The 27,644-nt window shown below is 44.4% G+C and overlaps 1 protein-coding gene across 1 annotated transcript; it reads right to left on the reverse strand.

Annotated features, from left to right (window-relative positions):
* Positions 1 to 27,623, reverse strand: VAMP2 (vesicle associated membrane protein 2). Its single transcript, XM_075272457.1, has 5 exons — positions 27,527 to 27,623; positions 4,092 to 4,206; positions 3,842 to 4,000; positions 3,070 to 3,121; positions 1 to 1,410 (listed from the first exon to the last, which is right to left on the reverse strand). Coding segments are annotated over exons 1-5 (345 nt in total). The 5' UTR covers positions 27,529 to 27,623; the 3' UTR covers positions 1 to 1,393.
* Between the last annotated feature and the right edge of the window lie 21 nt (positions 27,624 to 27,644).

Below are 27,644 nucleotides of genomic sequence, written 5' to 3' on the forward strand. Positions count from 1 at the left end.
TTTGTTTTTGGTTAAACAACATTTATTTTAATATTTATGTTGTGGGGGGTAGGAGGAGGGGAGGGGAAATTCAGAAGGTGGGTAACAAGGAGAGAGGGGGAGATTTACCCTATTGCCCCTGGACACACTCGCCCCCTCCCTCCTAATGATACATTGCAGGCAAACAGGGCAACCAGGCACACGGGGAGTTCTGCGGAGGGGTGGGGGGGTCGGGTGGACTCTCAGCTATGTATGTGCCTCATTGCCCGGCTGGTTGCAGCTACATAATGGCTGTTCCCATGCAGGGTTTGGATGTAACGGATGTAAGAAGGCGGGTCCTCGGGGGTAGAGGGCGTCCTCTCTTATTACAGTCATGGAGTGGTAAAAGTTGGGATTTGACACAGTTACCGATGTGGCATCTCGTTACGTGGTAGCGGGGCAGTGTAATTAATCCTAATTAGGAAAAATACCCCATAATGGGTATTACCATGTAGCATCCCATGCCACCTCCCAGTGCCACCTCCCTCCTAAGCGGCAAGGGGGGCCGGGAGGCTAACCTGCCCTCTGCTATTAGCTCCTGACCCTGTCTCTCTCTCTCCATCTGCCCCCCCTGCTAAATGTGCCCCCTGCAAGGCATATCAGCAGAATACAAAGGCAAGGGGAGGTAAGTATCACCCCTATCCTTACACCAAATCCCTCCAGATTAGTGGAAGCAACAGGGGGTCTCCCCTTTAATGCCCTATGAGCAGTGCAGTGGAGCATTCTGGTAAATCCTAGGGCCAGGGGTCCATCACTTGAGCCATATCTATAACACCCCATAAATGAAATCTATAGTGAGAAATTGGCATATTGAGGTGGGGGAGGGGGTATCTGAGGATTTATATATTATATATATTTGTATTTTATTTTTACACACATACTGTACATACGCACACACGCACACACACAATTCTCCTCCATTAAATCCTCAAATTAAGAGAAAAAAAAAGCCAAAAACCTGACTCATTTCATGAGGGCGTAAATAAGAGACCAGTTCGGGGTAATTGCCCCTCCCTCCCCCCCTTGGGGCAGGGGGTAGTGTATAAACATCACGGACACACAGCGTCACGGGAAACAAGGGAACAGAAAAACCTGCACACGGACAAATTAAATATATATATATATATGTGTGTATATATAAGTTAGGGGAGATCTCCAGTCATTGGGTATTTACATGGGAGAGAGAGCGAGAAGGGACAGCTTCTACACAATATGTCCCCACTTCCCTGTGTTAGGAGGGGAGGGGGGGGGGAGAGGCAGGAAAAAAGGGGGAATTATGTTGAGTTTTGTCTGGTCCCAGCTGGGGGTATAGATGATAGATCCGGCGAAGGGGGGAGAAAAATTAGACAGAGAGACGGGGAGAGATACACTGTCCTTAGGTGCTGAAGTAAACTGGAAGCAAAAAAAACACAAAACATAGAGGGTGGATTGGGGGTAAGGGGAGAGTACAATGGCAGGGAGGACAGGTAGGGGTTAAAGACAGGAAGGGAAAAGAATAGGGGTCCGGGGAAAATAAGTGTAAAACAGAAATGGGGTGCAGGGATAGTGGGTGATGGAAAGGAAAGACAGTGTAGGGATAGTAGGTGATGGAATGGAAACAGGGTGCAGGGATAGTGGGTGATGGAATGGAAAGACAGTGCAGGGATAGTAGGTGATGGAACAAAAAAAGAGGTGAAGGAACAGTAAGGGGTGGAACAGAAAGTGGGTGCAAGAATAGGTGATAGAACAGGAAGAGGATGCAAGGATAGGTGATGGAATAGGAAGAGGATGCAAGGATAGGTGATGGAATAGGAAGAGGATGCAAGGATAGGTGATAGAACAGGAAGAGGATGCAAGGATAGGTGATGGAATAGGAAGAGGATGCAAGGATAGGTGATGGAATAGGAAGAGGATGCAAGGATAGGTGATGGAATAGGAAGAGGATGCAAGGATAGGTGATGGAATAGGAAGAGGATGCAAGGATAGGTGATGGAATAGGAAGAGGATGCAAGGATAGTAAGTGATGAAACACAAAGAAGATGCAAGGATAGGTGATGGAATAGAAAGAGGACGCAAGGATAGGTGATGGAACAGGAAGAGGATGCAAGGATAGGTGATGGAATAGGAAGAGGACACAAGGATAGGTGATGGAATAGGAAAAGGACGCAAGGATAGGTGATGGAACAGGAAGAGGATGCAAGGATAGGTGATGGAACAGGAAGAGGACGCAAGGATAGGTGATGGAATAGGAAGAGGACGCAAGGATAGGTGATGGAATAGGAAGAGGACGCAAGGATAGGTGATGGAATAGGAAGAGGATGCAAGCATAGGTAATAGAATAGGAAGAGGATGCAAGGATAGGTGATGGAATAAGAAGAGGATGCAAGGATAGGTAATAGAATAGGAAGAGGACGCAAGGATAGGTAATAGAATAGGAAGAGGACGCAAGGATAGGTGATGGAACAGGAAGAGGATGCAAGGATAGGTGATGGAATAGGAAGAGGATGCAAGGATAGGTGATGGAATAGGAAGAGGACGCAAGGATAGGTGATGGAATAGGAAGAGGACGCAAGGATAGGTGATGGAATAGGAAGAGGACACAAGGATAGGTGATGGAATAGGAAGAGGACACAAGGATAGGTGATGGAATAGGAAGAGGATGCAAGGATAGGTGATGGAATAGGAAGAGGACGCAAGGATAGGTGATGGAATAGGAAGAGGATGCAAGGATAGGTGATGGAATAGGAAGAGGACGCAAGGATAGGTGATAGAACAGGAAGAGGACGCAAGGATAAGTAGGTGATGGAATGGAAATTTATAGCAGATGATGGAATGGACAGAGGGTGCAGATTGGAGCAGAAGATGACAGGAGGGATAGGGATATTAGGTGATGGAATATTTTAGGTAATAGGGGATGGAAATTGTAGGGAATGATGATGGGAGGAAGGGGATGGAAGAGAAAAAAAAGCAAGAGAAAAAGAAGAGGTTAGTACAGTGAGCCATGTATATACAGCACAGATCACAGAAGCAGGTATACACACACTATATATACACCGCACACAGGGCACTCACCAATAATTATGATGAGGATGATAGCGCATATCACTCCCATAATGATCATCATCTGAGGAGAGAACAGAAACATGTAAGAGATGGCGAGCCGGACTGATCTATAGCAGGGGGTGAAATAGTGATGGTAGTAGCATTGTACAGTAGAGGTTTCCCATTTGGGTCATCGTCTGTGGGGCCATTACTCTGTGTTATACTCACTGTATGGCCAATGAACACGCTTTAAAAGGTCAATAACTACCAAAATCGGTACAAATACGGTCAGCAATAGGGTTAAGATGGTGTTAAAAAAAGTTGTGGTCAGTCTAGAACTACAGTTGATGATATGACATTAGATTACAGTGGGCCGTAATGTCTGACATACTCTGGTATTGTAGGTGTTGGTTGGCCAACTGATCATAAAGCCCAAGGGGGATCAGCTCAGTCTCAGAGGCCAAAGATTGACAGTCCAAATGTCAAAGACCCAAGGTGGATCATCTTGATTTTGAAGACTCAAGATAGACAACCCAAGAGTCCTAGACCCAAGTTGTTGTCAGTTTGATGACAAAGGCTGAAATTAGGTGATCCCATGGTCTGGAGATGTGGTGAACATGGCTGGAAGGGGCAGTAGATATCTAATATGCCCATTGTTTATGACTAGATTTGGGGAGCTGAACCTAAAAAATGAATAGAAACTGCACCAGTTCCTCCAACCATCCCTAATGGTGCCTGGACAGTTCACTTTATCTATAATGGAGGTACCATAATGGGTTCGACAAATAACCTTCACACTCACCTTGAGGTTCTTCCACCAGTACTTGCGCTTGAGTTTGGCCGCGCTGGTTTCAAACTGCGAGGCTCCGGCCTGCAGAGCGTCCGCGCGGTCATCCAACTCGGACAGCTTCTGATCTCGTTCCAAAACCTTGTCTACATTCACACGCATAATATCCACCACCTATAAGGAGGAGAATAGACATTGAGGGCACGATGTCTGCGATATGGATACGTCTACATGTTATCACCTGCCACCTCTCCTTAGGACTCACCTCATCGACCTGTGCCTGGGTTTGTTGGAGCCTCCTGTTGCTGGTGAGGTTGGGGGGAGCTTGGGGTGCTCCACCTTCTCCGGGGGCAGCGGGGGGGCCAGCAGCTGGGGCAGACCTGAAAAAGAGAGAGATGGTCAAAAACTTTGGTGAACGCGGAATATGATACTCGTGGAGACGGAGTCAGACTAGTGACTAAAGGGCACCAAAGGTCCAAAAGATGGCAACACTATTGGAGATGACGTTCTAGCCTAGTGATGGTATGACCATTTGCAGCAGGGGCAAAAATAGTCACAAAAACAGCTCTGAATAAACATAATCTGGGATAATCTGACTACGTTTATACACAGGGCTATATGTGACCTGTAATCCACGAGATATAATTACTCGCAGCACATGGAGTAAACAGTAGTGCGTGTCAGGGGCACACATCAGAGGCCACCACACACGGGGAACGTCGTGACCTCCAATGGCCAACAACGAGGACCATTTATATACAACACATACAGATATTTCATCTGATGCCATTGTTGATAATAATGAAAACGAAAAAGAAACCAAGGTCGTAAACAACAAAAAGATTAAGAAGAAAAGCGAGATTAGGAAGACGAGGACCATGTGGATGAAGAATCAAAAATATGATGAAAAAGAAGACAGAGAGAGAAGGGCAAACAAAAAAAAGAGGCAGATGAAGACAATAAAGGAAAAGAGAAGAAAAAGAAAGACAACAAAAAGAAATCGAAGATAAAAAGAAGAAAAAAAAAACAAACAAAAATAAATAGAACAACAGAAGAAGGAAAAAAACAACTAAAAAGAAAACAAAAAAGCAGAAAATAGAGAATAAAAAGAAGAAATGACATCAAAATAAATAGCAAAGAATAAAGAGACAACAAAAAAGAAATAAAATAAAAGACAACACAAAATAGAGACAACAAAGAAGGTAAAAAAAAAAACCAAAACCTTGAAGATGAAGAGGATAAGATGATGGAGAAGGAGTAGAGAATGTGACAATGAAGGAAATGGAGGCAAGGAAAATGAGAAGATGATGATCAGAGATCAACGGAGATGGAAAATATAAAAAAGAAAGTGAAAGCGACTAAGAGGAAAAGGACAAGAAATGGATATGAGGAACGACAATATGAAGAAGTAGGAGAAGACGCCAAACAAGACACAGAATAGGAAGGTTATAGAAGACAAGGAGGTGAGAAAAGGAGCAGAGGGCAACAAAGAGGATGGAGGGGAAAAGGAAAACCAAGACCAAGAGGAAAAGAAGGTGATAAAGAGAAAAACTAAGACTGCAAAAGGAAGTGATTTATCTGTGTATCCGTATACTTATCTAGTTCATATTTCTTTTATATATTGAAGAAATAATCTATCTATCTATCTATCTATCTATCTATCTATCTATCTATCTATCTCCTATCTATCTATCTCCTATCTATCTATCTCCTATCTATCTATCTCCTATCTATCTATCTATCTATCTATCTATCTATCTATCTATCTATCTCCTATCTATCTATCTATCTATCTATCTATCTATCTATCTATCTATCTATCTATCTATCTCCTATCTATCATCTATCTATCTATCTCCTATCTATCTATCTATCTCCTATCTATCTATCTATCTATCTATCTATCTATCTATCTTCTATCTATCTATCTATCTTCTATCTATCAGTCTGTACCATATCTGTCCATTTACGTTATAATTTGGGTTATTTCCTATTTATTTATCTATGGTATATCTGTCTCTCTCATATCTACTATCTTACATATTTGGATGTCTGTATCAATCACATAGCTATCGTTTTATCTATATCTTATCCATGTCATCCATGTCTCTTATATCTATCTTATCTTATATCTATGCTAAAAAATATCTATCTCATAGAGATATGATGTATGGAATCACATAGACTTATGTCCCATGTGGTGCCCTCAGGTCTGTCTTCCTTGTATATGAATACATACACACATATACATATATATTCCTGTTATATCCTATGATGGGGTTAATAATATAACTAATAAGGTATGTGTGATTCGGAGCGCTCACAGCTGCATTATATCTCACATCCCTCCAGAGGTGTAAATCCTCTTCTCACTTCCCTGTGATTAGTGGGGGGATGGGAGTGAAATAAGACAAGTGTGTGTGTGTGTGTGTGTGGGGGGGGGACATCATTTAAAGGAGAACACACAGATGATCTCAGGTAGTTATAAGTATCTTATTCTTGTGTGAAGTCTATCTGTGTCCCCATGACAACACTTCCTGGCAGCTCTGGTTCCTCATGGGACAATGGGTTTCACAACAACCAATCAGAATCCAGCTTTTATTTCTATATATTGATAAGATGGGTTCAGGGTGTTAGAAGATGTTTAGCGCGCCCATGAGAACGCTGACCTGATGTAACACAGGAGTAAGAAGTGTTTTTACTTTCCTTTGTTTTTTCTCATTCCTGTATCTAAAGTTAAAGGGGTGGTCCAGAAATGTTTTATTTATGGCCAACCCTTAGACAGTTTGGAGGCCGACAGATGGCTTCAATACGGATCAGCTGTTCAGTTGTTCATTCAATCTGTGTACTATACAGTGCACAGAGCTGGCACCCAGCTGCTATACAGTGCACAGAGCTGGAAGCAGATAGCGCCATGCTCTGTATAGTGGTCAGGCATCAGTACTACAACTCAACTCCTACTGAAGTAGTGGCTGCTATACAGTGCACAGAGCTGGTAGCAGATAGCGCCATGCTCTATATAGTGGTCAGGCACCAGTACTACAGCTCAACTCCTACTGAAGTAGTGGCTGCTATACAGTGCACAGAGCTGGAAGCAGATAGCGCCATGCTCTGTATAGTGGTCAGGCATCAGTACTACAACTCAACTCCTACTGAAGTAGTGGCTGCTATACAGTGCACAGAGCTGGAAGCAGATAGCGCCATGCTCTGTATAGTGGTCAGGCATCAGTACTACAACTCAACTCCTACTGAAGTAGTGGCTGCTATACAGTGCACAGAGCTGGAAGCAGATAGCGCCATGCTCTGTATAGTGGTCAGGCACCAGTACTACAGCTCAACTCCTACTGAAGTAGTGGCTGCTATACAGTGCACAGAGCTGGAAGCAGATAGCGCCATGCTCTGTATAGTGGTCAGGCATCAGTACTACAACTCAACTCCTACTGAAGTAGTGGCTGCTATACAGTGCACAGAGCTGGAAGCAGATAGCGCCATGCTCTGTATAGTGGTCAGGCATCAGTACTACAACTCAACTCCTACTGAAGTAGTGGCTGCTATACAGTGCACAGAGCTGGTAGCAGATAGCGCCATGCTCTGTATAGTGGTCAGGCACCAGTACTACAGCTCAACTCCTACTGAAGTAGTGGCTGCTATACAGTGCACAGAGCTGGAAGCAGATAGCGCCATACTCTGTATAGTGGTCAGGCACCAGTACTACAGCTCAACTCCTACTGAAGTAGTGGCTGCTATACAGTGCACAGAGCTGGAAGCAGATAGCGCCATACTCTGTATAGTGGTCAGGCACCAGTACTACAGCTCAACTGGCTTGGCTGCTATACAGTGCACTGAGCCAACTGCTACCAGCTCTGTGTACTGTGTAGTACACAAACCAAATGCAACCAAATAGCTAATATGTGCAGGGCCCAGCTGACGGCCCCTAAGGACAACTCCTTTAAGACACGTATAAACAACCACCCAGCCTCATGTCCCTATGACAACACTTTCTGCTCCAATGCATGAATAATAGAGTATTATGACAGGAACCAATCAGATCTCTTCTCTGCTAGAAATATGAAAGACTGATTCCAATAGGTTGCTGTGAAGCTAGGCACCTCTTGTAGTAACAAGAAGTGTTATCATGGGGACAGCAGATCAAATTCTATGGGTTTCTCAAAAAAAAAAAAAAAAAATGCAGATTTACAATGATGTTTTAATATCTCCATTCAGGATTCAAGGAAAGCAGGATGACAATTCCATTTAAGGAAATCCAGAAGACTGAATAATGATGTAAAATTGGGATAATCTGGGCTCCCTTGAAAGCTCTAAAAAACCTTGACACCCCGTATATCGCACAGGAGACGATCAATGTCAGTCTGCTTCAGAAAAAGTGGGAATGTAAAAATATCCTTAGTGGTGTGGGATCTGATTCATCTGACAGCTTGTGTGACAGCCTGCCGGTGACGACGCAGCGGAAGCCTCCTATATATGGTCATGACATGACAGCAGAAGACGGAACTGCTCCGATGAAGGCCGCCACTCAACTTTCCCAGACTCCTGCACCGCCTGGTCATATAGCTAAGTCTAGGAAAGCTGGGTGACTGTTCCACTGCCATGTTAGTCGTCACTAGGGTTGAGCGATCGGGATCGGAAAAGATTAGATTCCGATCAGCGATCGAGTAAATTTCACGAACGGAATTCTGATCCCGATCTTTTTTGGTGGGATCGAGGTCTCATGTTACTTCCCACAATGCTTGGCTACTGGCCATTGGTTTGATTTCACGATCGGGATCAGGAAAGATCGGATCCCGATCGGCGATCGAGCAAATTTCACAATCGGGATCGGCTGGAAAATGATCGGATTTTAAAAACGATCCTGAAATCTCAAGATCGGATGAACCCCAATCGTCACCCCTCTTTCCTAGAAACACATATGACCGATAAGGGGTTAAATAAAAGCTGACAGTAGAGGGCGACTCAAGGACTTAAATTTCCTACGATTTTCTGAAAACACGTACGGTCTTCCCACGCTGCCAGCACCTTACTACGCGGACCAGCAGCACTGCTTACTCTCTGCATTGCTCCATATTGCAGTGTGCAGCGCCCTCTAGTGGTGCAGCCAGGACATGGCGCCACGGAGATCTGGATGTCTCACTATTGGCCCTGACTGGTAACAGCTGAATCAGGAGGACGCGCTGGCAGGGAAAGGTGGCGAAAAATGTAATTTCTAATGAGTCAGGGAAAACCGAAAAGATTTGCTGCGTAACGAAGAATTAGTAGAAAAACGTACAGCAGTGGCGGCGACAACGCGACACGGCAAGAAAGTCACGGTTATAAATAACCTGCAGCGACCGATGACGCATTCCTGTGTCAATATCTGCCTTGTCTTCTTATAAGGCCTGCGCCGTACTGCAACTTGTACCTCAGAATATCAGCGTCGAATTGCACTAGGGCTACTGGGCAACTATGGCCGCGAAGGTCGTAGTGTCGCCTACCATCATAAGTAGTGTGAATTTGGTTGCGTTGTGCTTCGCAAGTTGTGACATGACGTGTATGTCATGTAGAGTGGTGAAAATTTTTGTGCTTATTGCGTTTCCGAGCAAAAACTGGCGCCTCCCTTGCCACACCAGCGTTGTGATCATGTACGCCAGGTAACCGATCCCCGAAATCTACGCTGTATGAAGGCGTAACTGGAAGCTCCCGGGCCCCAGAGCAAAATGTGTAACAGGGCCCCACTTTTCATGTACTATCTATAATACTAATGTCGCCTTTGGGCCCCCCTGAGACTCATGGGCCCGGTAGGGTTTGCTATCACTGCGCCCCCTAGCTGTAGATTCAAGTGCAGGCGCATGGCCAGGAGGAGTGTGTGCCAGATTTTTAAGGAGACGCATATTAAGAGACACCATAAATCTGCCCCAGTATCCATGTCTCCTATGCTAATAGTGGGTGCACCTCATTTCTGACAAAGTGCACTCCTCCTCATAAATCCCGTCCCAGATTCAGTGGGACAGTCCCGGATTCTGGGTCCTGTCCCGCTTTCACTGACGTAAATCTGCAAAACAATTGTGTCTTTTTCGCAAAACCGGCGTACAAGGCCTGATAAATCTGGTCCATTGTACCAATAAGGCCCCAGTATGATGTAGGGCCCCCTCCTGCCATATTAAATGGTATGATCAGGCATCGGCGGTGAACTCGTTCTGCCTACATGTCATGTAAAATCTGATTACTAAGGCAATGGGGTGGCACAGCTTTTCTTGGTCTCTTATTGCCTTAGTAATCAGATTTTTGTAGCAATACATTTAGGTAATGAAAGCTTTTAAAGGGGTTGTGTAGGACTCCAAAAACATGGCTGCTTTCATCTTATCATGGGAAGAATATGCAAATCTGTCTTCCATGATGTAATTAGGAAGTCAGCTGCCTCAGTATTGCAAACCAATAGAGGGCGCTCACTGGAATGTGCAAGCTTGTCTTCCCTGATGTACACATTCCAGTGAGCGCCCTCTATTGGTTTGCAATACTGAGGCAGCTGACTTCCTAATTACATCATGGAAGACAGATTTGCATATTCTTCCTATGGTCCTTTGCGAAGTGGAGTGCTAAAGGCTTAATAAGTCTCCACACACCTATATGGTGGTCTCTCCCTAAGAAGTGACAATATCCCCTTCATCTTATCAGGGAGTGACCTCATGTCTGTCGGTCACATGGCCATGCTGCAGGTCAGTTCCATATTGGGACGGAGATGTGGCATTGCTAAGTGACCAACGGACATGATGTCACTTCCTGAGAAGAAGAAAGCAGCCATGTTTTCGACGTCAACCCCTTTAAGTAGTAAACACTGCGAACATCAGCTTCCAGGCTAGACGCTGGTAGTCACCCCCCTCCCCAACCTATACCCTGCTTAATACATACCTCCTAACCGTTCCGGATTCAGTGTGACAGTCCCGGATTCTGGGCCCTGTCCTGGTCAGCGGGAGGTATGTCCCAGTTTCAACTCATCCGCGTTTGGTCCGGGCTATGTCATTGTAGCTAAATTTGCCTTTCGCATATGGCGCACCGCACATTTCCATCCTTTGAAAGTTGTGAGGTATGCTAATAGACGTAAGCCTCTTAAAGGGAAAGTCCATGTATCGCCATATACCGAATACAATCCCTGCATACAATCAATCACAATCGAGACGTCCGTCAGGAAATAATCTTACGTGGAACTCCTCTAGGGGGCATCACGGACAATGCATACCATCGAGTAACATACCATAAGTAGAGCTTCCCTTTAACCCTAGTCGATCAGAAATTATTAGAAGCTGACAGGGCAGGCACCCACCTAATACAACATTCTCGCTTACCTGACCCCATCGGGATGTTTTCTGAAAGTGAGGACTCTAGTCACATCCAGAGCTGCATTCACAGTTGAGCCATACCTCCCAACTTTTGAAAAATAGAAAGAGGGACAAGATGTGCGGCGCGCTGCCACTTTTATGTTGACTCCGCAAATTCTCATTAATTTTTCACGTTCTCCCACACAGTATAATCCTCCTACAGTCACCCGTAAATTATATGTCCCCCCTCTATCTCTCCCCCAGTTTCATATACACCCTTAATCTGCCCCCAGATTCATGTCCCTCCATCTCTGCCCCCAGATTCATGTCCCCCCATCTCTGGCCCCAGATTCATGTCCCCCCTCCATCTCTGCCCCCAGATTCATGTCCCCCATCTATGCCACCAGATTCATGTCCCTCCATCTCTGCCCCCAGATTCATGTCCCCTCCATCTCTGCCCCCAGATTCATGTCCCCCCATCTCTGCCCCCAGATTCATGTCCCCCATCTCTGCCCCCAGATTCATGTCCTCTCCATCTCTGCCACCAGATTCATTTCCCCCATCTCTCTCCCCAGATTCATGCCCCCTCAATCTCTACCCCCAGATTCATGTCCCCCCATCTCTCTCCCCAGATTCATGCCCCCTCAATCTCTGCCCCCAGATTCATGTCCTCTCATCTCTGCCACCAGATTCATGTCCCCCATCTCTGCCCCCAGATTCATGTCCCCCCCATCTCTGCCCCCAGATTCATGTCCCCCCATCTCTCTCCCCAGATTCATGTCCCCATCTCTGCCCCCAGATTCATGTCCCCCATCTCTGCCCCCAGATTCATGTCCCCTCCATCTCTGCCCCCAGATTCATGTCCCCCATCTCTGCCCCCAGATTCATGTCCCCCCATCTCTGCCCCCAGATTCATGTCCCCACATCTCTACCCCCAGATTCATGCCCCCCCATCTCTGTCCCCACATTCATGTCCCCCCATCTCTGCCACCAGATTCATGTCCCCCATCTCTACCCCCAGATTCATGTCCCCACATCTCTGCCCCAGATTCATATCCCCTCCATCTCTGCCCCCAGATTCATGTCCCCTCCATCTCTACCCCCAGATTCATGTCCCCCCATCTCTGTCCCCACATTCATGTCCCCCCATCTCTGCCACCAGATTCATGTCCCCCATCTCTGCCCCCAGATTCATGTCCCCCCCATCTCTGCCCCCAGATTCATGTCCCCCCATCTCTCTCCCCAGATTCATGTCCCCATCTCTGCCCCCAGATTCATGTCCCCCATCTCTGCCCCCAGATTCATGTCCCCTCCATCTCTGCCCCCGGATTCATGTCCCCCATCTCTGCCCCCAGATTCATGTCCCCCCATCTCTGCCCCCAGATTCATGTCCCCACATCTCTACCCCCAGATTCATGCCCCCCCATCTCTGTCCCCACATTCATGTCCCCCCATCTCTGCCACCAGATTCATGTCCCCCATCTCTACCCCCAGATTCATGTCCCCACATCTCTGCCCCAGATTCATATCCCCTCCATCTCTGCCCCCAGATTCATGTCCCCTCCATCTCTACCCCCAGATTCATGTCCCCCCATCTCTGTCCCCACATTCATGTCCCCCCATCTCTGCCACCAGATTCATGTCCCCCCATCTCTACCCCCAGATTCATGTCCCCACATCTCTGCCCCAGATTCATATCCCCTCCATCTCTGCCCCCAGATTCATGTCCCCTCCATCTCTGCCCCCAGATTCATGTCTCCTCCATCTCTGCCCCCAGATTCATGTCCCCCCATCTCTGCCCCCAGATTCATGTCCCCCCATCTCTGCCACCAGATTCATGTCCCCCATCTCTGCCCCCAGATTCATGTCCCCCCCATCTCTGCCCCCAGATTCATGTCCCCCTATCTCTGCCCCCAGATTCATGTCCCCCATCTCTGCCCCAGATTCATGTCCCTCCATCTCTGCTCCCAGATTCATGTCCCTTCCATCTCTGCCCCCAGATTCATGTCCCTTCCATCTCTGCCCCCAGATTCATGTCCTCCATCTCTGCCCCTGGATTCATGTCCTCCATTTCTGCCCCCAGATTCATGTCCCCTCCATCTCTGCCCCCAGATTCATGTCCCTCCATCTCTGCCCCCAGATTAATGTCCCACATTTCTGCCCCCAGATTCATGTCCCTCCATCTCTGCCCCCAGATTAATGTCCCACATTTCTGCCCCGTTTCATGTCCCCTCCATCTCTGCCCCCAGATTCATGTCCCTACATCTCTACCCCAGATTCATGTCCCTCCATCTCTGTCCCCAGATTCACCTTGTCAGCTTCCTGCTCCACCATTGTTGTCCCCGAATATAGGTAGGCCACGACAGAGAGTGTTCACCCAGCTTTCCCAGATTTCTGAATGACAAGCTAACCTATCTATTCCTGGTCCTTCACCGCACAAGGCTGTTTAGGATTCTGGGAAAGCTGGGTGACCTCCCCTGTCGGAGCAGCAGGGCTGTTATATTTATGACACTGTAATGACTACTAAAGAAAGTCCCTGGCAACCAATCACTTTAAAATATAGGAAATGTCCCTTTAAATTTGTATTTCCAAAATCCGTAGCGCGTCCTATCCCCGCACACTCCTGAGCTCCGCGGCCTCACACATCCCTGTAGTTTATGTCTCTGCCTGACAGTGGAGGCGGCCATTTTGTGAGCTACAAGCATCTCCATATTGATTTGTGGATAATGATGGCAGGCGCAGGGATGATGACCCTACGGGGCGGGGGTTGGATATTGATTGGTTTTGTTTTCATTATTAGTAGTCCGGCCCACACAAAATGGCCGCTCTCATCAATAGTGACCTAAAATATAAGGCAACCAAGTATGATGATATGGCGCAGTAATGCCAGCCATATTTGATGTCACCCAGCTTTCCAGACTTCTGAATGGTATATTTGCCAGCGATGCAGTGAGATTGCCCCTCTTACCATCCCACAACATGGACACCCTCTAAAACAAGCTGTAAAGGCAGCCATGATATTGGTTGTCACCAAACATTTCCAAAAACGGACTGTGATACCTGTCACTGTTATGTAGCTCAGAAAATCCTTTGGTGGAGTTCCCCTTTAAATCCTGCCCCGGGGCGCCTATGCTGCATACTCGGCAGTGATCGCAGATCTGATTTTTTGGCAGGAGAGTCAGACGCCTCTAATGTGATTAAATCTAACGTCAGGTTAGCGGAGTCACATCTGCAGACTCATTGTAGCCTGCGCTCAGTACCCGGCAGCCATGGAGCTCATCCTACGTGAGCCCAGAAATAATGCAGAACCCCCATACATATAAAGTGTGGAGTATACAGACTATATAACGTGTATACTGCCCCATACATATACAGTGCAGAGTATACAGACTATGTAAAATGCATACTACCCCATATATATACAGTGCAGAGTATACAGACTATGTAACATGTATACTGTCCCATACATATACAGTGTGGAGTATACAGACTATGTATCATGTATACTGCCCATACATATATAGTGCGGAGTATACAGACTATGTAACATGTATACTGCCCTATACATATACAGTGCGGAGTAACAGACTATGTAACATGTATACTGCCCTATACATATACAGTGCGGAGTAACAGACTATGTAACATGTATACTGCCCTATACATATACAGTGCAGAGTATACAGACTATGTATCATGTATACTGCCCCATACATATACATACCTCCCATCTTTTGAAGAACTGAAAGAGGGACAAAATGTGCGGCGTGTGTAGCGTGCCGCGGCAAATTTATCCCCACGCACTTTTGTGTTAACTCCGCCCACTCATTAATTTTTCATGTGCCCGCACACAGTATAATCCTCCTACAGTCACCCGTAAATTATATGTCCCCCCTCTATCTCTCCTCCAGTTTCATATACACCCTTCATCTGCCCCCAGTTTCATGTCCCCCTTCCATCTCTGCCCCCAGTTTCATGTCCCCTCCATCTCTGCCCCCAGATTCATGTCTCCACATCTCTGCCCCCAGTGTCATGCCGTCCTCTCCTTCATCTGCTCCCAGATTCACGTTCCACCTCCACATTACACTTACCTTCTCCTCCGCTCCCTCGCTGCTCTCTGCGCGCCTCTCGCTGACACATATGCGGCTGAAGCTAGGAGCTGACCTGTGTCAGCTCCTTGCTTCAGCCGCATATGTGTTCAACTCAGATCTGCGCCCTCTGGACGCAGATCTGAGTTGAAATCGGGACATACCTCCCTCCAACTGGGACCGCGGGACATGTCACCCAAATCGTGAATGTCCTGCGGAAATCGGGACGGTTGGGAGGTATGCATATACAGTGCGGAGTATACAGACTATGTAATGTGTATACTGCCCCATTCATATACTGTGCGAAGTATACAGACTATGTAACACGCATACTACCCCATACATATACAGTGCAGAGCATACAGACTATGTAACACGCATACTACCCCATACATATACAGTGCAGAGTATACAGACTATGTAACACGCATACTACCCCATACATATACAGTGCAGAGTATACAGACTATGTAACATGTATACTGCCCCATACATATACAGTGCGGAGTATACAGACTATGTAACATATACACTCACCGGCCACTTTATTAGGTACACCTGTCCAACTGCTCGTTAACACTTAATTTCTAATCAGCCAATCACATGGCGGCAACTCAGTGCATTTAGGCATGTAGACATGGTCAAGACAATCTCCTGCAGTTCAAACCGAGCATCAGTATGGGGAAGAAAGGTGATTTGAGTGCCTTTGAACGTGGCATGGTTGTTGGTGCCAGAAGGGCTGGTCTGAGTATTTCAGAAACTGCTGATCTACTGGGATTTTCACGCACAACCATCTCTAGGGTTTACAGAGAATGGTCCGAAAAAGAAAAAACATCCAGTGAGCGGCAGTTCTGTGGGCGGAAATGCGTTGTTGATGCCAGAGGTCAGAGGAGAATGGCCAGACTGGTTCGAGCTGATAGAAAGGCAACAGTGACTCAAATAGCCACCCATTACAACCAAGGTAGCCAGAAGAGCATCTCTGAACGCCGCACAGTACGTCCAACTTTGAGGCTACAGATGGGCTACAGCAGCAGAAGACCACACCGGGTGCCACTCCTTTCAGCTAAGAACAGGAAACTGAGGCTACAATTTGCACAAGCTCATCGAAATTGGACAATTGAAGATTGGAAAAACGTTGCCTGGTCTGATGAGTCTCGATTTCTGCTGCGACATTCGGATGGTAGGGTCAGAATTTGGCGTCAACAACATGAAAGCATGGATCCATCCTGCCTTGTATCGGTAACGGTTCAGGCTGGTGGTGGTGGTGTCATGGTGTGGGGAATATTTTCTTGGCACTCTTTGGGCCCCTTGGTACCAATTGAGCATCGTTGCAACGCCAAAGCCTACCTGAGTATTGTTGCTGACCATGTCCATCCCTTTATGACCACAATGTACCCAACATCTGATGGCTACTTTCAGCAGGATAATGCAATGCCATGTCATAAAGCTGGAATCATCTCAGACTGGTTTCTTGAACATGACAATGAGTTCACTGTACTCCAATGGCCTCCACAGTCACCAGATCTCAATCCAATAGAGGAGCATCTTTGGGATGTGGTGGAACGGGAGATTCGCATCATGGATGTGCAGCCGACAAATCTGCGGCAACTGTGTGATGCCATCATGTCAATATGGACCAAAATCTCTGAGGAATGCTTCCAGCACCTTGTTGTATCTATGCCACGAAGAATTGAGGCAGTTCTGAAGGCAAAAGGGGGTCCAACCCGTTACTAGCATGGTGTACCTAATAAAGTGGCCGGTGAGTGTATACTGCCCCATTCATATACAGTGCGGAGTATACAGACTATGTAATGTGATAACTGCCCTATACATATACAGTGCGGAGTATACAGACATACAGCATGTAGTATACAGACTGTGTAACTTGAATACTAGAAAATATGTTCCAGTCCGCACTCCTGAGATTTTCTTAAAAATTAACTTTTAATTTTCCATGTAAAAAATGGGTAAATCCAATACAAAAATTGGATAGGAGGCTATGACTAAGGGGTAAAGCATACCCAGAAACGCGTCAGCCGGACCTTCATTATGGGTTTTTAAAACGCACTTTTGTGTTCTTCACTGTCACGTTTATTTTGTATTGGATTTACCCATTTTTTACATGGAAAATTAAAAGTTAATTTTTAAGAAAATCTCAGGAGTGCGGACTGGAACATATTTTCTGCTATTTGACTTACTGTCTACCCTTGGAGTCCGGGACAACACAGCCGTGCACCCTGAAGATTGCGTCATAGGTGAGCTACTGCTTTAAATTTTTCTTTTTTCTCACAATATTAACTTGAATACTGCTCCATACTTATACAGCGTGGAGTATACAGATTATGTTACATGTATACTGCCTTCTACACATACAACGAGGAGTATGCAGACTATGTTATGTGTATACTGCCTTGTACATATACAGCGTGTAGTATACAGACTATGTAACATGTATACTACCCCATACACAATTATTATTATTATTATTACTATTGTTTATTTATGTAACCACCATTAGTTCCATGGTCCTTTACATTTGGGCTATACAGAATATACAATGTATATACTGCCCTGCAAATATATACAGTGTGGAGTATACAGTCTATGTAACATGTTTACTGCCCTGTACATATAAAGCATGGGGTATACAAAATATACAATGTATATACTGCCCCATATATATACAGCATGGAATATACAGACTATGTAACATGGGTACTACCCCATACATATACAACGTGGAGTATACAGACTATGCAATGTGTATACTGCCCATACATATACAATGTGGAGTATACAGAATATACAATGTGGGTACTGCCTCATAAACATACAGCATGGAGTATACAGACTATACAATGTGTGTAATGTCCGAAACATATATAGCATGAATTATACAGGCTATGTAATGTGTATACTGCCCCATATATACAACATGGAGTATACAGATAATGTAGCGTGTATACTGCCCTAAACAACATGATACATTATGTAAGATATACAAGTACACCAATTCCATATAGATTCAACATGGAGTATACATATTATGAAGTTTTCATACTGCCCCATGCATACACACAAGGGTGTATGTAGCGTATATCACATGTATACTGACCCATAGACATACAACATGCAGTATATAGAATATACAATTTATATAGTGCCCCAAACACATTTAATGTGAAATATACTGCTCATACACATACACCCTGGGATATACAGAATATTTCATGCCTATACAGACTGATTCAAATACTACATGGAGTATATCACATGTATAACGTCTATACCACTGCCAGTGATGTACTACAATGCTCAGCATATCACTCCTGGCTCTGTGAGGTCTGTCAGTATTTTACAATTCTGTGCAGATTCTGAAAGGTTCCAGATTATAGTGGATTAAAGGAATATAACGCCAGATATACACCAAGAATACAATATGGAGACTCATTTTCACTAGGCCCAAGGAGGTTTAAGGAGGAGGAGACGCCGAGCGCCTTGTAGTGAGGTAAGTATGATAATCCCTGATTATATATTAATAAGACATCGGTAATCTTATACCATGGAGATAACAAGAAACCGGCGAGAAAGAGGGATAGATAGATAGATAGATAGATAGATAGATAGGAGATAGATAGATAGATAGATAGATAGATAGATAGATAGGAGATAGATAGATAGATAGATAGGAGATAGATAGATAGATAGATAGATAGATAGATAGATAGATAGATAGATAGGAGATAGATAGATAGATAGATAGATAGATAGATAGGAGATAGATAGATAGATAGATAGATAGATAGATAGATAGATAGATAGATAGGAGATAGATAGATAGTAGATAGATAGATAGATAGGTAGATAGATAGATAGATAGATAGATAGATAGATAGATAGATAGATAGATAGGAGATAGATAGATAGATAGATAGATAGATAGATAGATAGATAGGAGATAGATAGATAGATAGATAGATAGATAGATAGATAGATAGGAGATAGATAGATAGATAGGAGATAGATAGATAGATAGATAGATAGATAGGTAGATAGATAGATAGATAGATAGATAGATAGATAGATAGATAGGAGATAGATAGATAGATAGATAGATAGATAGGAGATAGATAGATAGATAGATAGATAGATAGATAGATAGATAGGAGATAGATAGATAGATAGATAGATAGATAGATAGGAGATAGATAGATAGATAGATAGATAGATAGATAGATAGGAGATAGATAGATAGATAGATAGATAGATAGATAGATAGATAGATAGGAGATAGATAGATAGATAGATAGATAGATAGATAGATAGGAGATAGATAGATAGATAGATAGATAGATAGATAGATAGGAGAGAGATAGATAGATAGATAGATAGATAGATAGATAGATAGATAGATAGGAGATAGATAGATAGATAGATAGATAGATAGGAGATAGATAGATAGATAGATAGATAGATAGGAGATAGATAGATAGATAGATAGATAGATAGATAGGAGATATATAGATAGATAGATAGATAGATAGATAGATAGATAGATGATAGATAGATTTGATTTGATTTGATAGATAGGAGATAGATAGATAGATAGGAGATAGATAGATAGATAGATAGATAGATAGATAGGAGATAGATAGATAGATAGATAGATAGATAGATAGATAGATAGGAGATAGATAGATAGATAGATAGATAGATAGGAGATAGATAGATAGATAGATAGATAGATAGGAGATAGATAGATAGATAGATAGATAGATAGATAGGAGATAGATAGATAGATAGATAGGAGATAGATAGATAGATAGATAGGAGATAGATAGATAGATAGATAGATAGATAGATAGGAGATAGATAGATAGATAGATAGATAGATAGATAGATAGATAGATAGGAGATAGATAGATAGTAGATAGATAGATAGATAGATAGATAGGTAGATAGATAGATAGATAGATAGATAGATAGATAGATAGGAGATAGATAGATAGATAGATAGATAGATAGATAGGTAGATAGATAGATAGATAGATAGATAGATAGATAGATAGATAGATAGGAGATAGATAGATAGATAGATAGATAGATAGGAGATAGATAGATAGATAGGAGATAGATAGATAGATAGATAGATAGATAGATAGATAGGTAGATAGATAGATAGATAGATAGATAGATAGATAGATAGATAGGAGATAGATAGATAGATAGATAGATAGATAGATAGGAGATAGATAGATAGATAGATAGATAGATAGGAGATAGATAGATAGATAGATAGATAGATAGATAGATAGATAGGAGATAGATAGATAGATAGATAGATAGGAGATAGATAGATAGATAGATAGATAGATAGATAGATAGATAGGAGATAGATAGATAGATAGATAGATAGATAGATAGATAGATAGGAGATAGATAGATAGATAGATAGATAGATAGATAGGAGATAGATAGATAGATAGATAGATAGATAGGAGATATATAGATAGATAGATAGATAGATAGATAGATAGATAGATAGATAGATGATAGATAGATTTGATTTGATTTGATAGATAGGAGATAGATAGATAGATAGGAGATAGATAGATAGATAGATAGATAGATAGATAGATAGATAGATAGATAGATAGATAGATAGGAGATAGATAGATAGATAGATAGATAGATAGGAGATAGATAGATAGATAGATAGATAGGAGATAGATAGATAGATAGATAGATAGATAGATAGATAGATAGGAGATAGATAGATAGATAGATAGATAGATAGATAGATAGGAGATAGATAGATAGATAGATAGATAGATAGATAGATAGATAGATAGATAGGAGATAGATAGATAGATAGATAGATAGATAGATAGGAGATAGATAGATAGATAGATAGATAGATAGGAGATAGATAGATAGATAGATAGATAGATAGATAGATAGGAGAGAGATAGATAGATAGATAGATAGATAGATAGATAGATAGATAGGAGATAGATAGATAGATAGATAGATAGGAGATAGATAGATAGATAGATAGATAGGAGATAGATAGATAGATAGATAGATAGATAGATAGATAGGAGATATATAGATAGATAGATAGATAGATAGATAGATAGATAGATGATAGATAGATTTGATTTGATAGATAGGAGATAGATAGATAGATAGATAGGAGATAGATAGATAGATAGATAGATAGATAGATAGATGATAGATAGATAGATAAAAGATAGATAGATAGATAGATAGATAGGAGATAGATAGATAGATAGATAGATAGATAGATAAAAGATAGATAGATAGATAGATAGATAGGAGATAGATAGATAGGAGATAGATAGATTTGATTTGATTTGATAGATAGGAGATAGATAGATAGATAGATAGATAGATAGATAGATAGATAGATAGATAGATAGATAGGAGATAGACAATAAATATGAGATAAAAGATATATCCATATATATTAGATGGATAGATATGAGATATAGGACAGATAGTATAGATAGATAACACATATACTTGTACACACATATACAAATAAAAATAAATAAACATTTGCAATTGAAATGGAATCCATTGTGAATGGGGGAGAGGGTCCTAGGGTATATAGCATCCTGCGGTGTACGGTCATGTCCCTTTAAGAGCATGTCCTGCCATGATGCTGCATACAGGGGGGGGTGTGCGGCTCATCACACATCATCAAAAATACCCTCAATCCCCCCCACTCCGCTCTGCCTGCACATTTGTACGCGTGATACAATGTATAGTAACTGTGTATATATATATATATTACACAGACTATATATATATATATGGTACAGCACGTATACTGTCCCTACAGACCCTTCTCGCCCCCTCCCTGTAACCCAGCCTGTCCCTTATACAGACGCCCTTGCACTGCCCACAGTGCCCTCTGTCTGGCTATAGGAGCCCTACAGCCGACCCCAGTACCCGGTATAATGGTGTCAGGGTGTGCCATGTGTGTGCATCCCGCCGCTTGTAGCATGTAAATTTAACCCTATACATAACAGTGACCCAAGTGACATCAATGAGGGATGGGAACGCTTCCCTGAGTCAGAGCTAGGCCCGGGCTTCGTATACAGGGGTTGTGTACGGTGTGTGACACGCGGTATAGGCACAAGGTGCTGCACTAAGAGGGACGTGTAGTCGTGACCGGATAGTGACGTCTTTGGTGCAGCTCTGTGTGACACCATCGTGTGTGTATTTTATTAATATAGTGACAGTGACATGTGCATCAGTGTGTACGTGAGCGGCCCCTACGGGCCCCCTAATGTCCCGGGCCCTGTGGCAGCCATTACCACTGCTACCATCGTAGTTATGCCCCACCATCATGTGTGGTTTTCATTAATATAGTGACAGTGACACGTGGATCTGTGTGACAGTGAGCAGCACCTATAGGGTGATCTCTGTGTATATCCGGGGCTGCGGGAGCTGCGTATGTGACAGGTGGATCAGTGCGTAGGTGTGCACATCATCATGTGACCGTGACATGTGAATGCAAAGAGCCAAGATCTGTGTGTATGTGAGCGGCACCTATAAGGTGGTATGTGTCACCATCATGAGTGTGACAGTGACCTGTAGATCTGTGTGTATGTGAGCGGCACCTATAAGGTGGAGTGTGACACCATCATGTATGTGTGATTTTTATTAATATAGTGACAGTGACCTATATCGTGATCTCTGTGTATATCAGGGGCTGCGAGAGGGTGAGTGAGTGTGAGACACCATCATGAGTGTGACAGTGACCTGTAGATCTGTGTGTATGTGTGCGGCACCTATACAGTGGTCTCTGTGTATATCAGATATATGACACTATAGTATACCTGGACCATTGTGTGACAGTGATACTGGATATATTATTTGAGAAGGGTGGGTATGACACAAGTGCATGCAGGTGCTGTATATGGATGTGTAATGTGGGACTCTAGTTGGGTGCACTCTATTTAAATTAGTGACAAAGGCTCTGCTCTCTTATATGGAGAGTATGACTCTAGTTACAGTGACATCAGGTTGTAGTTGGGTGCAGTTGTGTGCTTTATATATCGATGAGTAACAATGGGCCCTAATTATGTGCACTGTATATGTGTGTCACTGGGCTATAGTCAGATGTAGCTTGTATATATAGTGTGTCACTGGGCTATACTCAGATGTAGCGTGTATATATAGTGTGTCACTGGGCTATAGTTCACTGCAATGTATGTAGATGAGCAACATTAGGCTCTAGTTGGATGCACTGTATATAGATGTGTGTCTACAAACTGTAGTTGGGTGCACTGAATACAGATGGATGGCATTAGACTTTAGTTGGGTGTACTGTACAGAGATGTGTGCCATTAGGCTCTAGATGGGTGCACTGTACAGAGATGTGTGCCATTAGGCTCTAGTTGGGTGCACTGTACAGAGATGCGCGCCATCAGGCTCTAGTTGGGTGCACTGTACAGAGATGTGTGCCATTAGGCTCTAGTTGGGTGCACTGTACAGAGATGTGTGCCATCAGGCTCTAGTTGGGTGCACTGTATAGAGATGTGCGCCATCAGGCTCTAGTTGGGTGCACTGTACAGAGATGTGCACCATTAGGCTCTAGTTGGGTGCACTGTACAGAGATGTGCGCAATTAGGCTCTAGTTGGGTGCACTGTATAGAGATGTGTGCCATTAGGCCCTAGTTGGGTGCACTGTACAGAGATGTGAGCCATTAGGCTCTAGTTGGGTGCACTGTACAGAGATGTGTGACATTAGGCTCTAGTTGGGCGCATTGTACAGAGATGTGCGCCATTAGGCTCTAGTTGGGTACACTGTACAGAGATGTGAGCCATTAGGCACTAGTTGGGTGCACTGTACAGAGATGTGTGCCATTAGGCTCTAGTTGGGTGCACTGTACAGAGATGTGTGCCATTAGGCCCTAGTTGGGTGCACTGTACAGAGATGTGTGCCATTAGGCCCTCGTTGGGTGCACTGTACAGAGATGTGAGCCATTAGGCACTAGTTGGGTGCACTGTACAGAGATGTGTGCCATTAGGCTCTAGTTGGGTGCACTGTACAGAGATGTGTGCCATAAGGCTCTAGTTGGGTGCACTGTACAGAGATGTGTGCCATTAGGCTCTAGTTGGGTGCACTGTACAGAGATGTGCGCCATTAGGCCCTAGTTTGGTGCACTGTACAGAGATGTGTTCCATTAGGCCCTAGTTGGGTGCACTGTACAGAGATGTGCGCCATTAGGCTCTAGTTGGGTGCACTGTACAGAGATGTGTGCCATTAGGCTCTAGTTGGGTGCACTGTACAGAGATGTGCGCCATTAGGCCCTAGTTGGGTGCACTGTACAGAGATGTGTTCCATTAGGCCCTAGTTGGGTGCACTGTACAGAGATGTGTGCCATTAGGCCCTAGTTGGGCGCATTGTACAGAGATGTGTTCCATTAGGCCCTAGTTGGGTGCACTGTACAGAGATGTGTGCCATTAGGCCCTAGTTGGGTGCACTGTACAGAGATGTGAGCCATTAGGCTCTAGTTGGGTGCACTGTACAGAGATGTGTGCCATTAGGCCCTAGTTGGGTGCACTGTACAGAGATGTGAGCCATTAGGCTCTAGTTGGGTGCACTGTACAGAGATGTGTTCCATTAGGCTCTAGTTGGGTGCACTGTACAGAGATGTGTGCCATTAGGCTCTAGTTTGGTGCACTGTACAGAAATGTGAGCCATTAGGCTCTAGTTGGGTGCACTGTACAGAGATGTGTGCCATTAGGCCCTAGTTGGGCGCATTGTACAGAGATGTGTGCCATTACGCCCTAGTTGGGTGCACTGTACAGAGATGTGTGCCATTAGGCCCTAGTTGGGTGCACTGTACAGAGATGTGTGCCATAAGGCTCTAGTTGGGTGCACTGTACAGAGATGTGTGCCATTAGGCCCTCGTTGGGTGCACTGTACAAAGATGTGTGCCATTAGGCTCTAGTTGGGTGCACTGTACAGAGATGTGAGCCATTAGGCCCTAGTTGGGTGCATTGTACAGAGATGTGTGCCATTAGGCCCTAGTTGGGTGCACTGTACAGAGATGTGTGCCATTAGGCCCTAGTTGGGTGCATTGTACAGAGATGTGTGCCATTAGGCCCTAGTTGGGTGCATTGTACAGAGATGTGTGCCATTAGGCCCTAGTTGGGTGCACTGTACAGAGATGTGAGCCATTAGGCCCTAGTTGGGTGCACTGTACAGAGATGTGTGCCATTAGGCCCTAGTTGGGTGCACTGTACAGAGATGTGTGCCATTAGGCCCTAGTTGGGTGCACTGTACAGAGATGTGCGCCATTAGGCCCTAGTTGGGTGCACTGTACAGAAATGTGTGCCATTAGGCTCTAGTTGGGTGCACTGTACAGAGATGTGCGCCATTAGGCCCTAGTTGGGTGCACTGTACAGAGATGTGTGCTATTAGGCTGTAGTTGGGTGCACTGTACAAAGATGTGTGCCATTAGGCTCTAGTTGGGTGCACTGTACAGAGATGTGCGCCATTAGGCCCTAGTTGGGTGCACTGTACAGAGATGTGTGCCATTAGGCCCTAGTTGGGCGCACTGTACAGAGATGTGCGCCATTAGGCCCTAGTTGGGTACTCTGTACAGAGATGTGCGCCATTAGGCCCTAGTTGGGTGCACTGTATAGAGATGTGTGCCATTAGGCTTTAGTTGGGTGCACTGTACAGAGATGTGTGCCATTAGGCTCTAGTTGGGTGCACTGTACAGAGATGTGTGCCATTAGGCTCTAGTTGGGTGCACTATACAGAGATGTGTGCTGTGGGGCTCTAGATGGGTGCACTGTATATAAATGAATTAGATTAGGCACTAATTGGGTGCACTGTTATATCGATGTGTGTCAAAAAGCTCAGTGCAGTGGATAGATAGATAGATGTGACAGTAAGCTTTAGTTGAGTGTAGTTTATATAGAGGTGTTTCAATAGGTTCTGCTTGGGTGCACTGTGCATGACTGTGTGTCATTGGGCTCTAGTAAAGTGCACTGTATATAGATGCGAGAATTAGGCTCTCATTTGGTGCACTGTACCTGGATGTGTGCCATTAGACTCTAGATACGTGAACTCTATAAAGATGGATGACATAAGGCACTAATTGGGTGCTTTGTATATAGTGCAATAGATAGATAGATAGATAATAGGTGACATTAGGCTCTAGTTGGGTGCACTGTACATAGATGTGTGCCATGAGGCTCTAGTTGGGTGCACTGTACGTAGATGAATGATATTAGGTTCTAGTTTGGAGCAGCAATGTGTGCCTTTTGGTTCTAGGTAGTTGCATTGTATATTAATCTGTGACATAGGCTTGAGTTGGGAGCACTGTACATAGATATGTGCCACTAGGCCGTAGTTGCCTGCACTGTACATGTATGTGTATCATTTGACTCTAGTTTGGTACAGTGTATATAGATGGGTGACATTAGGCCCTAGTTGGGTGTATTGTATATATATGGATGACATTAAGCACTTGCTGGTGCAGCCAATCTAGTTGTGTGCACTGTATATAGAGGGGGTAACATTAGGATCCAGTTGTGTACCCGATATATATCGGTGTGTTACATCCCATACATTGTCATGTGTGACATTAGTCTCGAGCCCGGTACAAGTGTGTGTATTGAGATGGCTGTGTGTGACACTAGAATCTTTCCCGGTGCAGTGCACGTACAGTGTTGCAGTGTGCGGCACCAGTAAGGTGCACCGTATGTGTTATTGTGTGTACGTCTGACATTGGCCTCTAGAATTGTGCAGTAAGTGTGTGTCACACAAGCATCCGGATGGCTGCAGCATTTGCGTGTGTTCTGCCTGTGTGTGCGTGTACGTGTGTGACACAAGAGCAGGCTGCAGTGTGACATCGGCCTCTCCTGGGCTGCAGTGCATGTGATGGGAGCACCCGGCGGGCTGCAGTGGATGTGTGTAGGGGATACGTACGCCTATAGATTGCAGTGTGATGTGTGTGTGTCCCAGCAGCCTCTCGCCCACTGCAGGGGATATACATATATATACGCCTATAGATTGCAGTGTACGCTGTGTGGATGTGTGTCACCAGCATCCTGCAGAGTGTGATGTGTGTGACACAACAGCAGATTGCGGTGGGTGCAGGGCTCGGATCTGGGATGGTTCCCGTCTGTCCCTAGCTGGATGCCGCGTGCGACACTCTATGCCGTGTGTGTATACGACTCTATACGTCTATGGGGGTGCAGTGTACGTATGTGGGGTGCAGGGGAGGGGGATGGGGAAGGACACTCACATCTTGCAGGGTGCTGTTCAGGCTCTGGTGCTGCTGCAGCTCCTTCTTCTCCAGCTCTGACAAAAGATGGCTCTCAATGACGTCACTGACATCCGGGGCTTTGCAGAGGGGGAGGGGG

This window comes from Leptodactylus fuscus, chromosome 5 (assembly GCF_031893055.1).
Source record: "Leptodactylus fuscus isolate aLepFus1 chromosome 5, aLepFus1.hap2, whole genome shotgun sequence".
In the NCBI taxonomy this organism is placed as follows: domain Eukaryota; kingdom Metazoa; phylum Chordata; class Amphibia; order Anura; family Leptodactylidae; genus Leptodactylus; species Leptodactylus fuscus.

What these genes read in the sequence shown, in the direction of transcription:
- VAMP2 (XM_075272457.1), bottom strand. An exon ending in CCCAGGCACAGGTCGATGAG is followed by an intron (nt 4,001 to 4,091) that starts GTGAGTCCTAAG and finishes TCCTCCTTATAG; the next exon opens with GTGGTGGATATTATGCGTGT. An exon ending in ACTGGTGGAAGAACCTCAAG is followed by an intron (nt 3,122 to 3,841) that starts GTGAGTGTGAAG and finishes TTCTCTCCTCAG; the next exon opens with ATGATGATCATTATGGGAGT.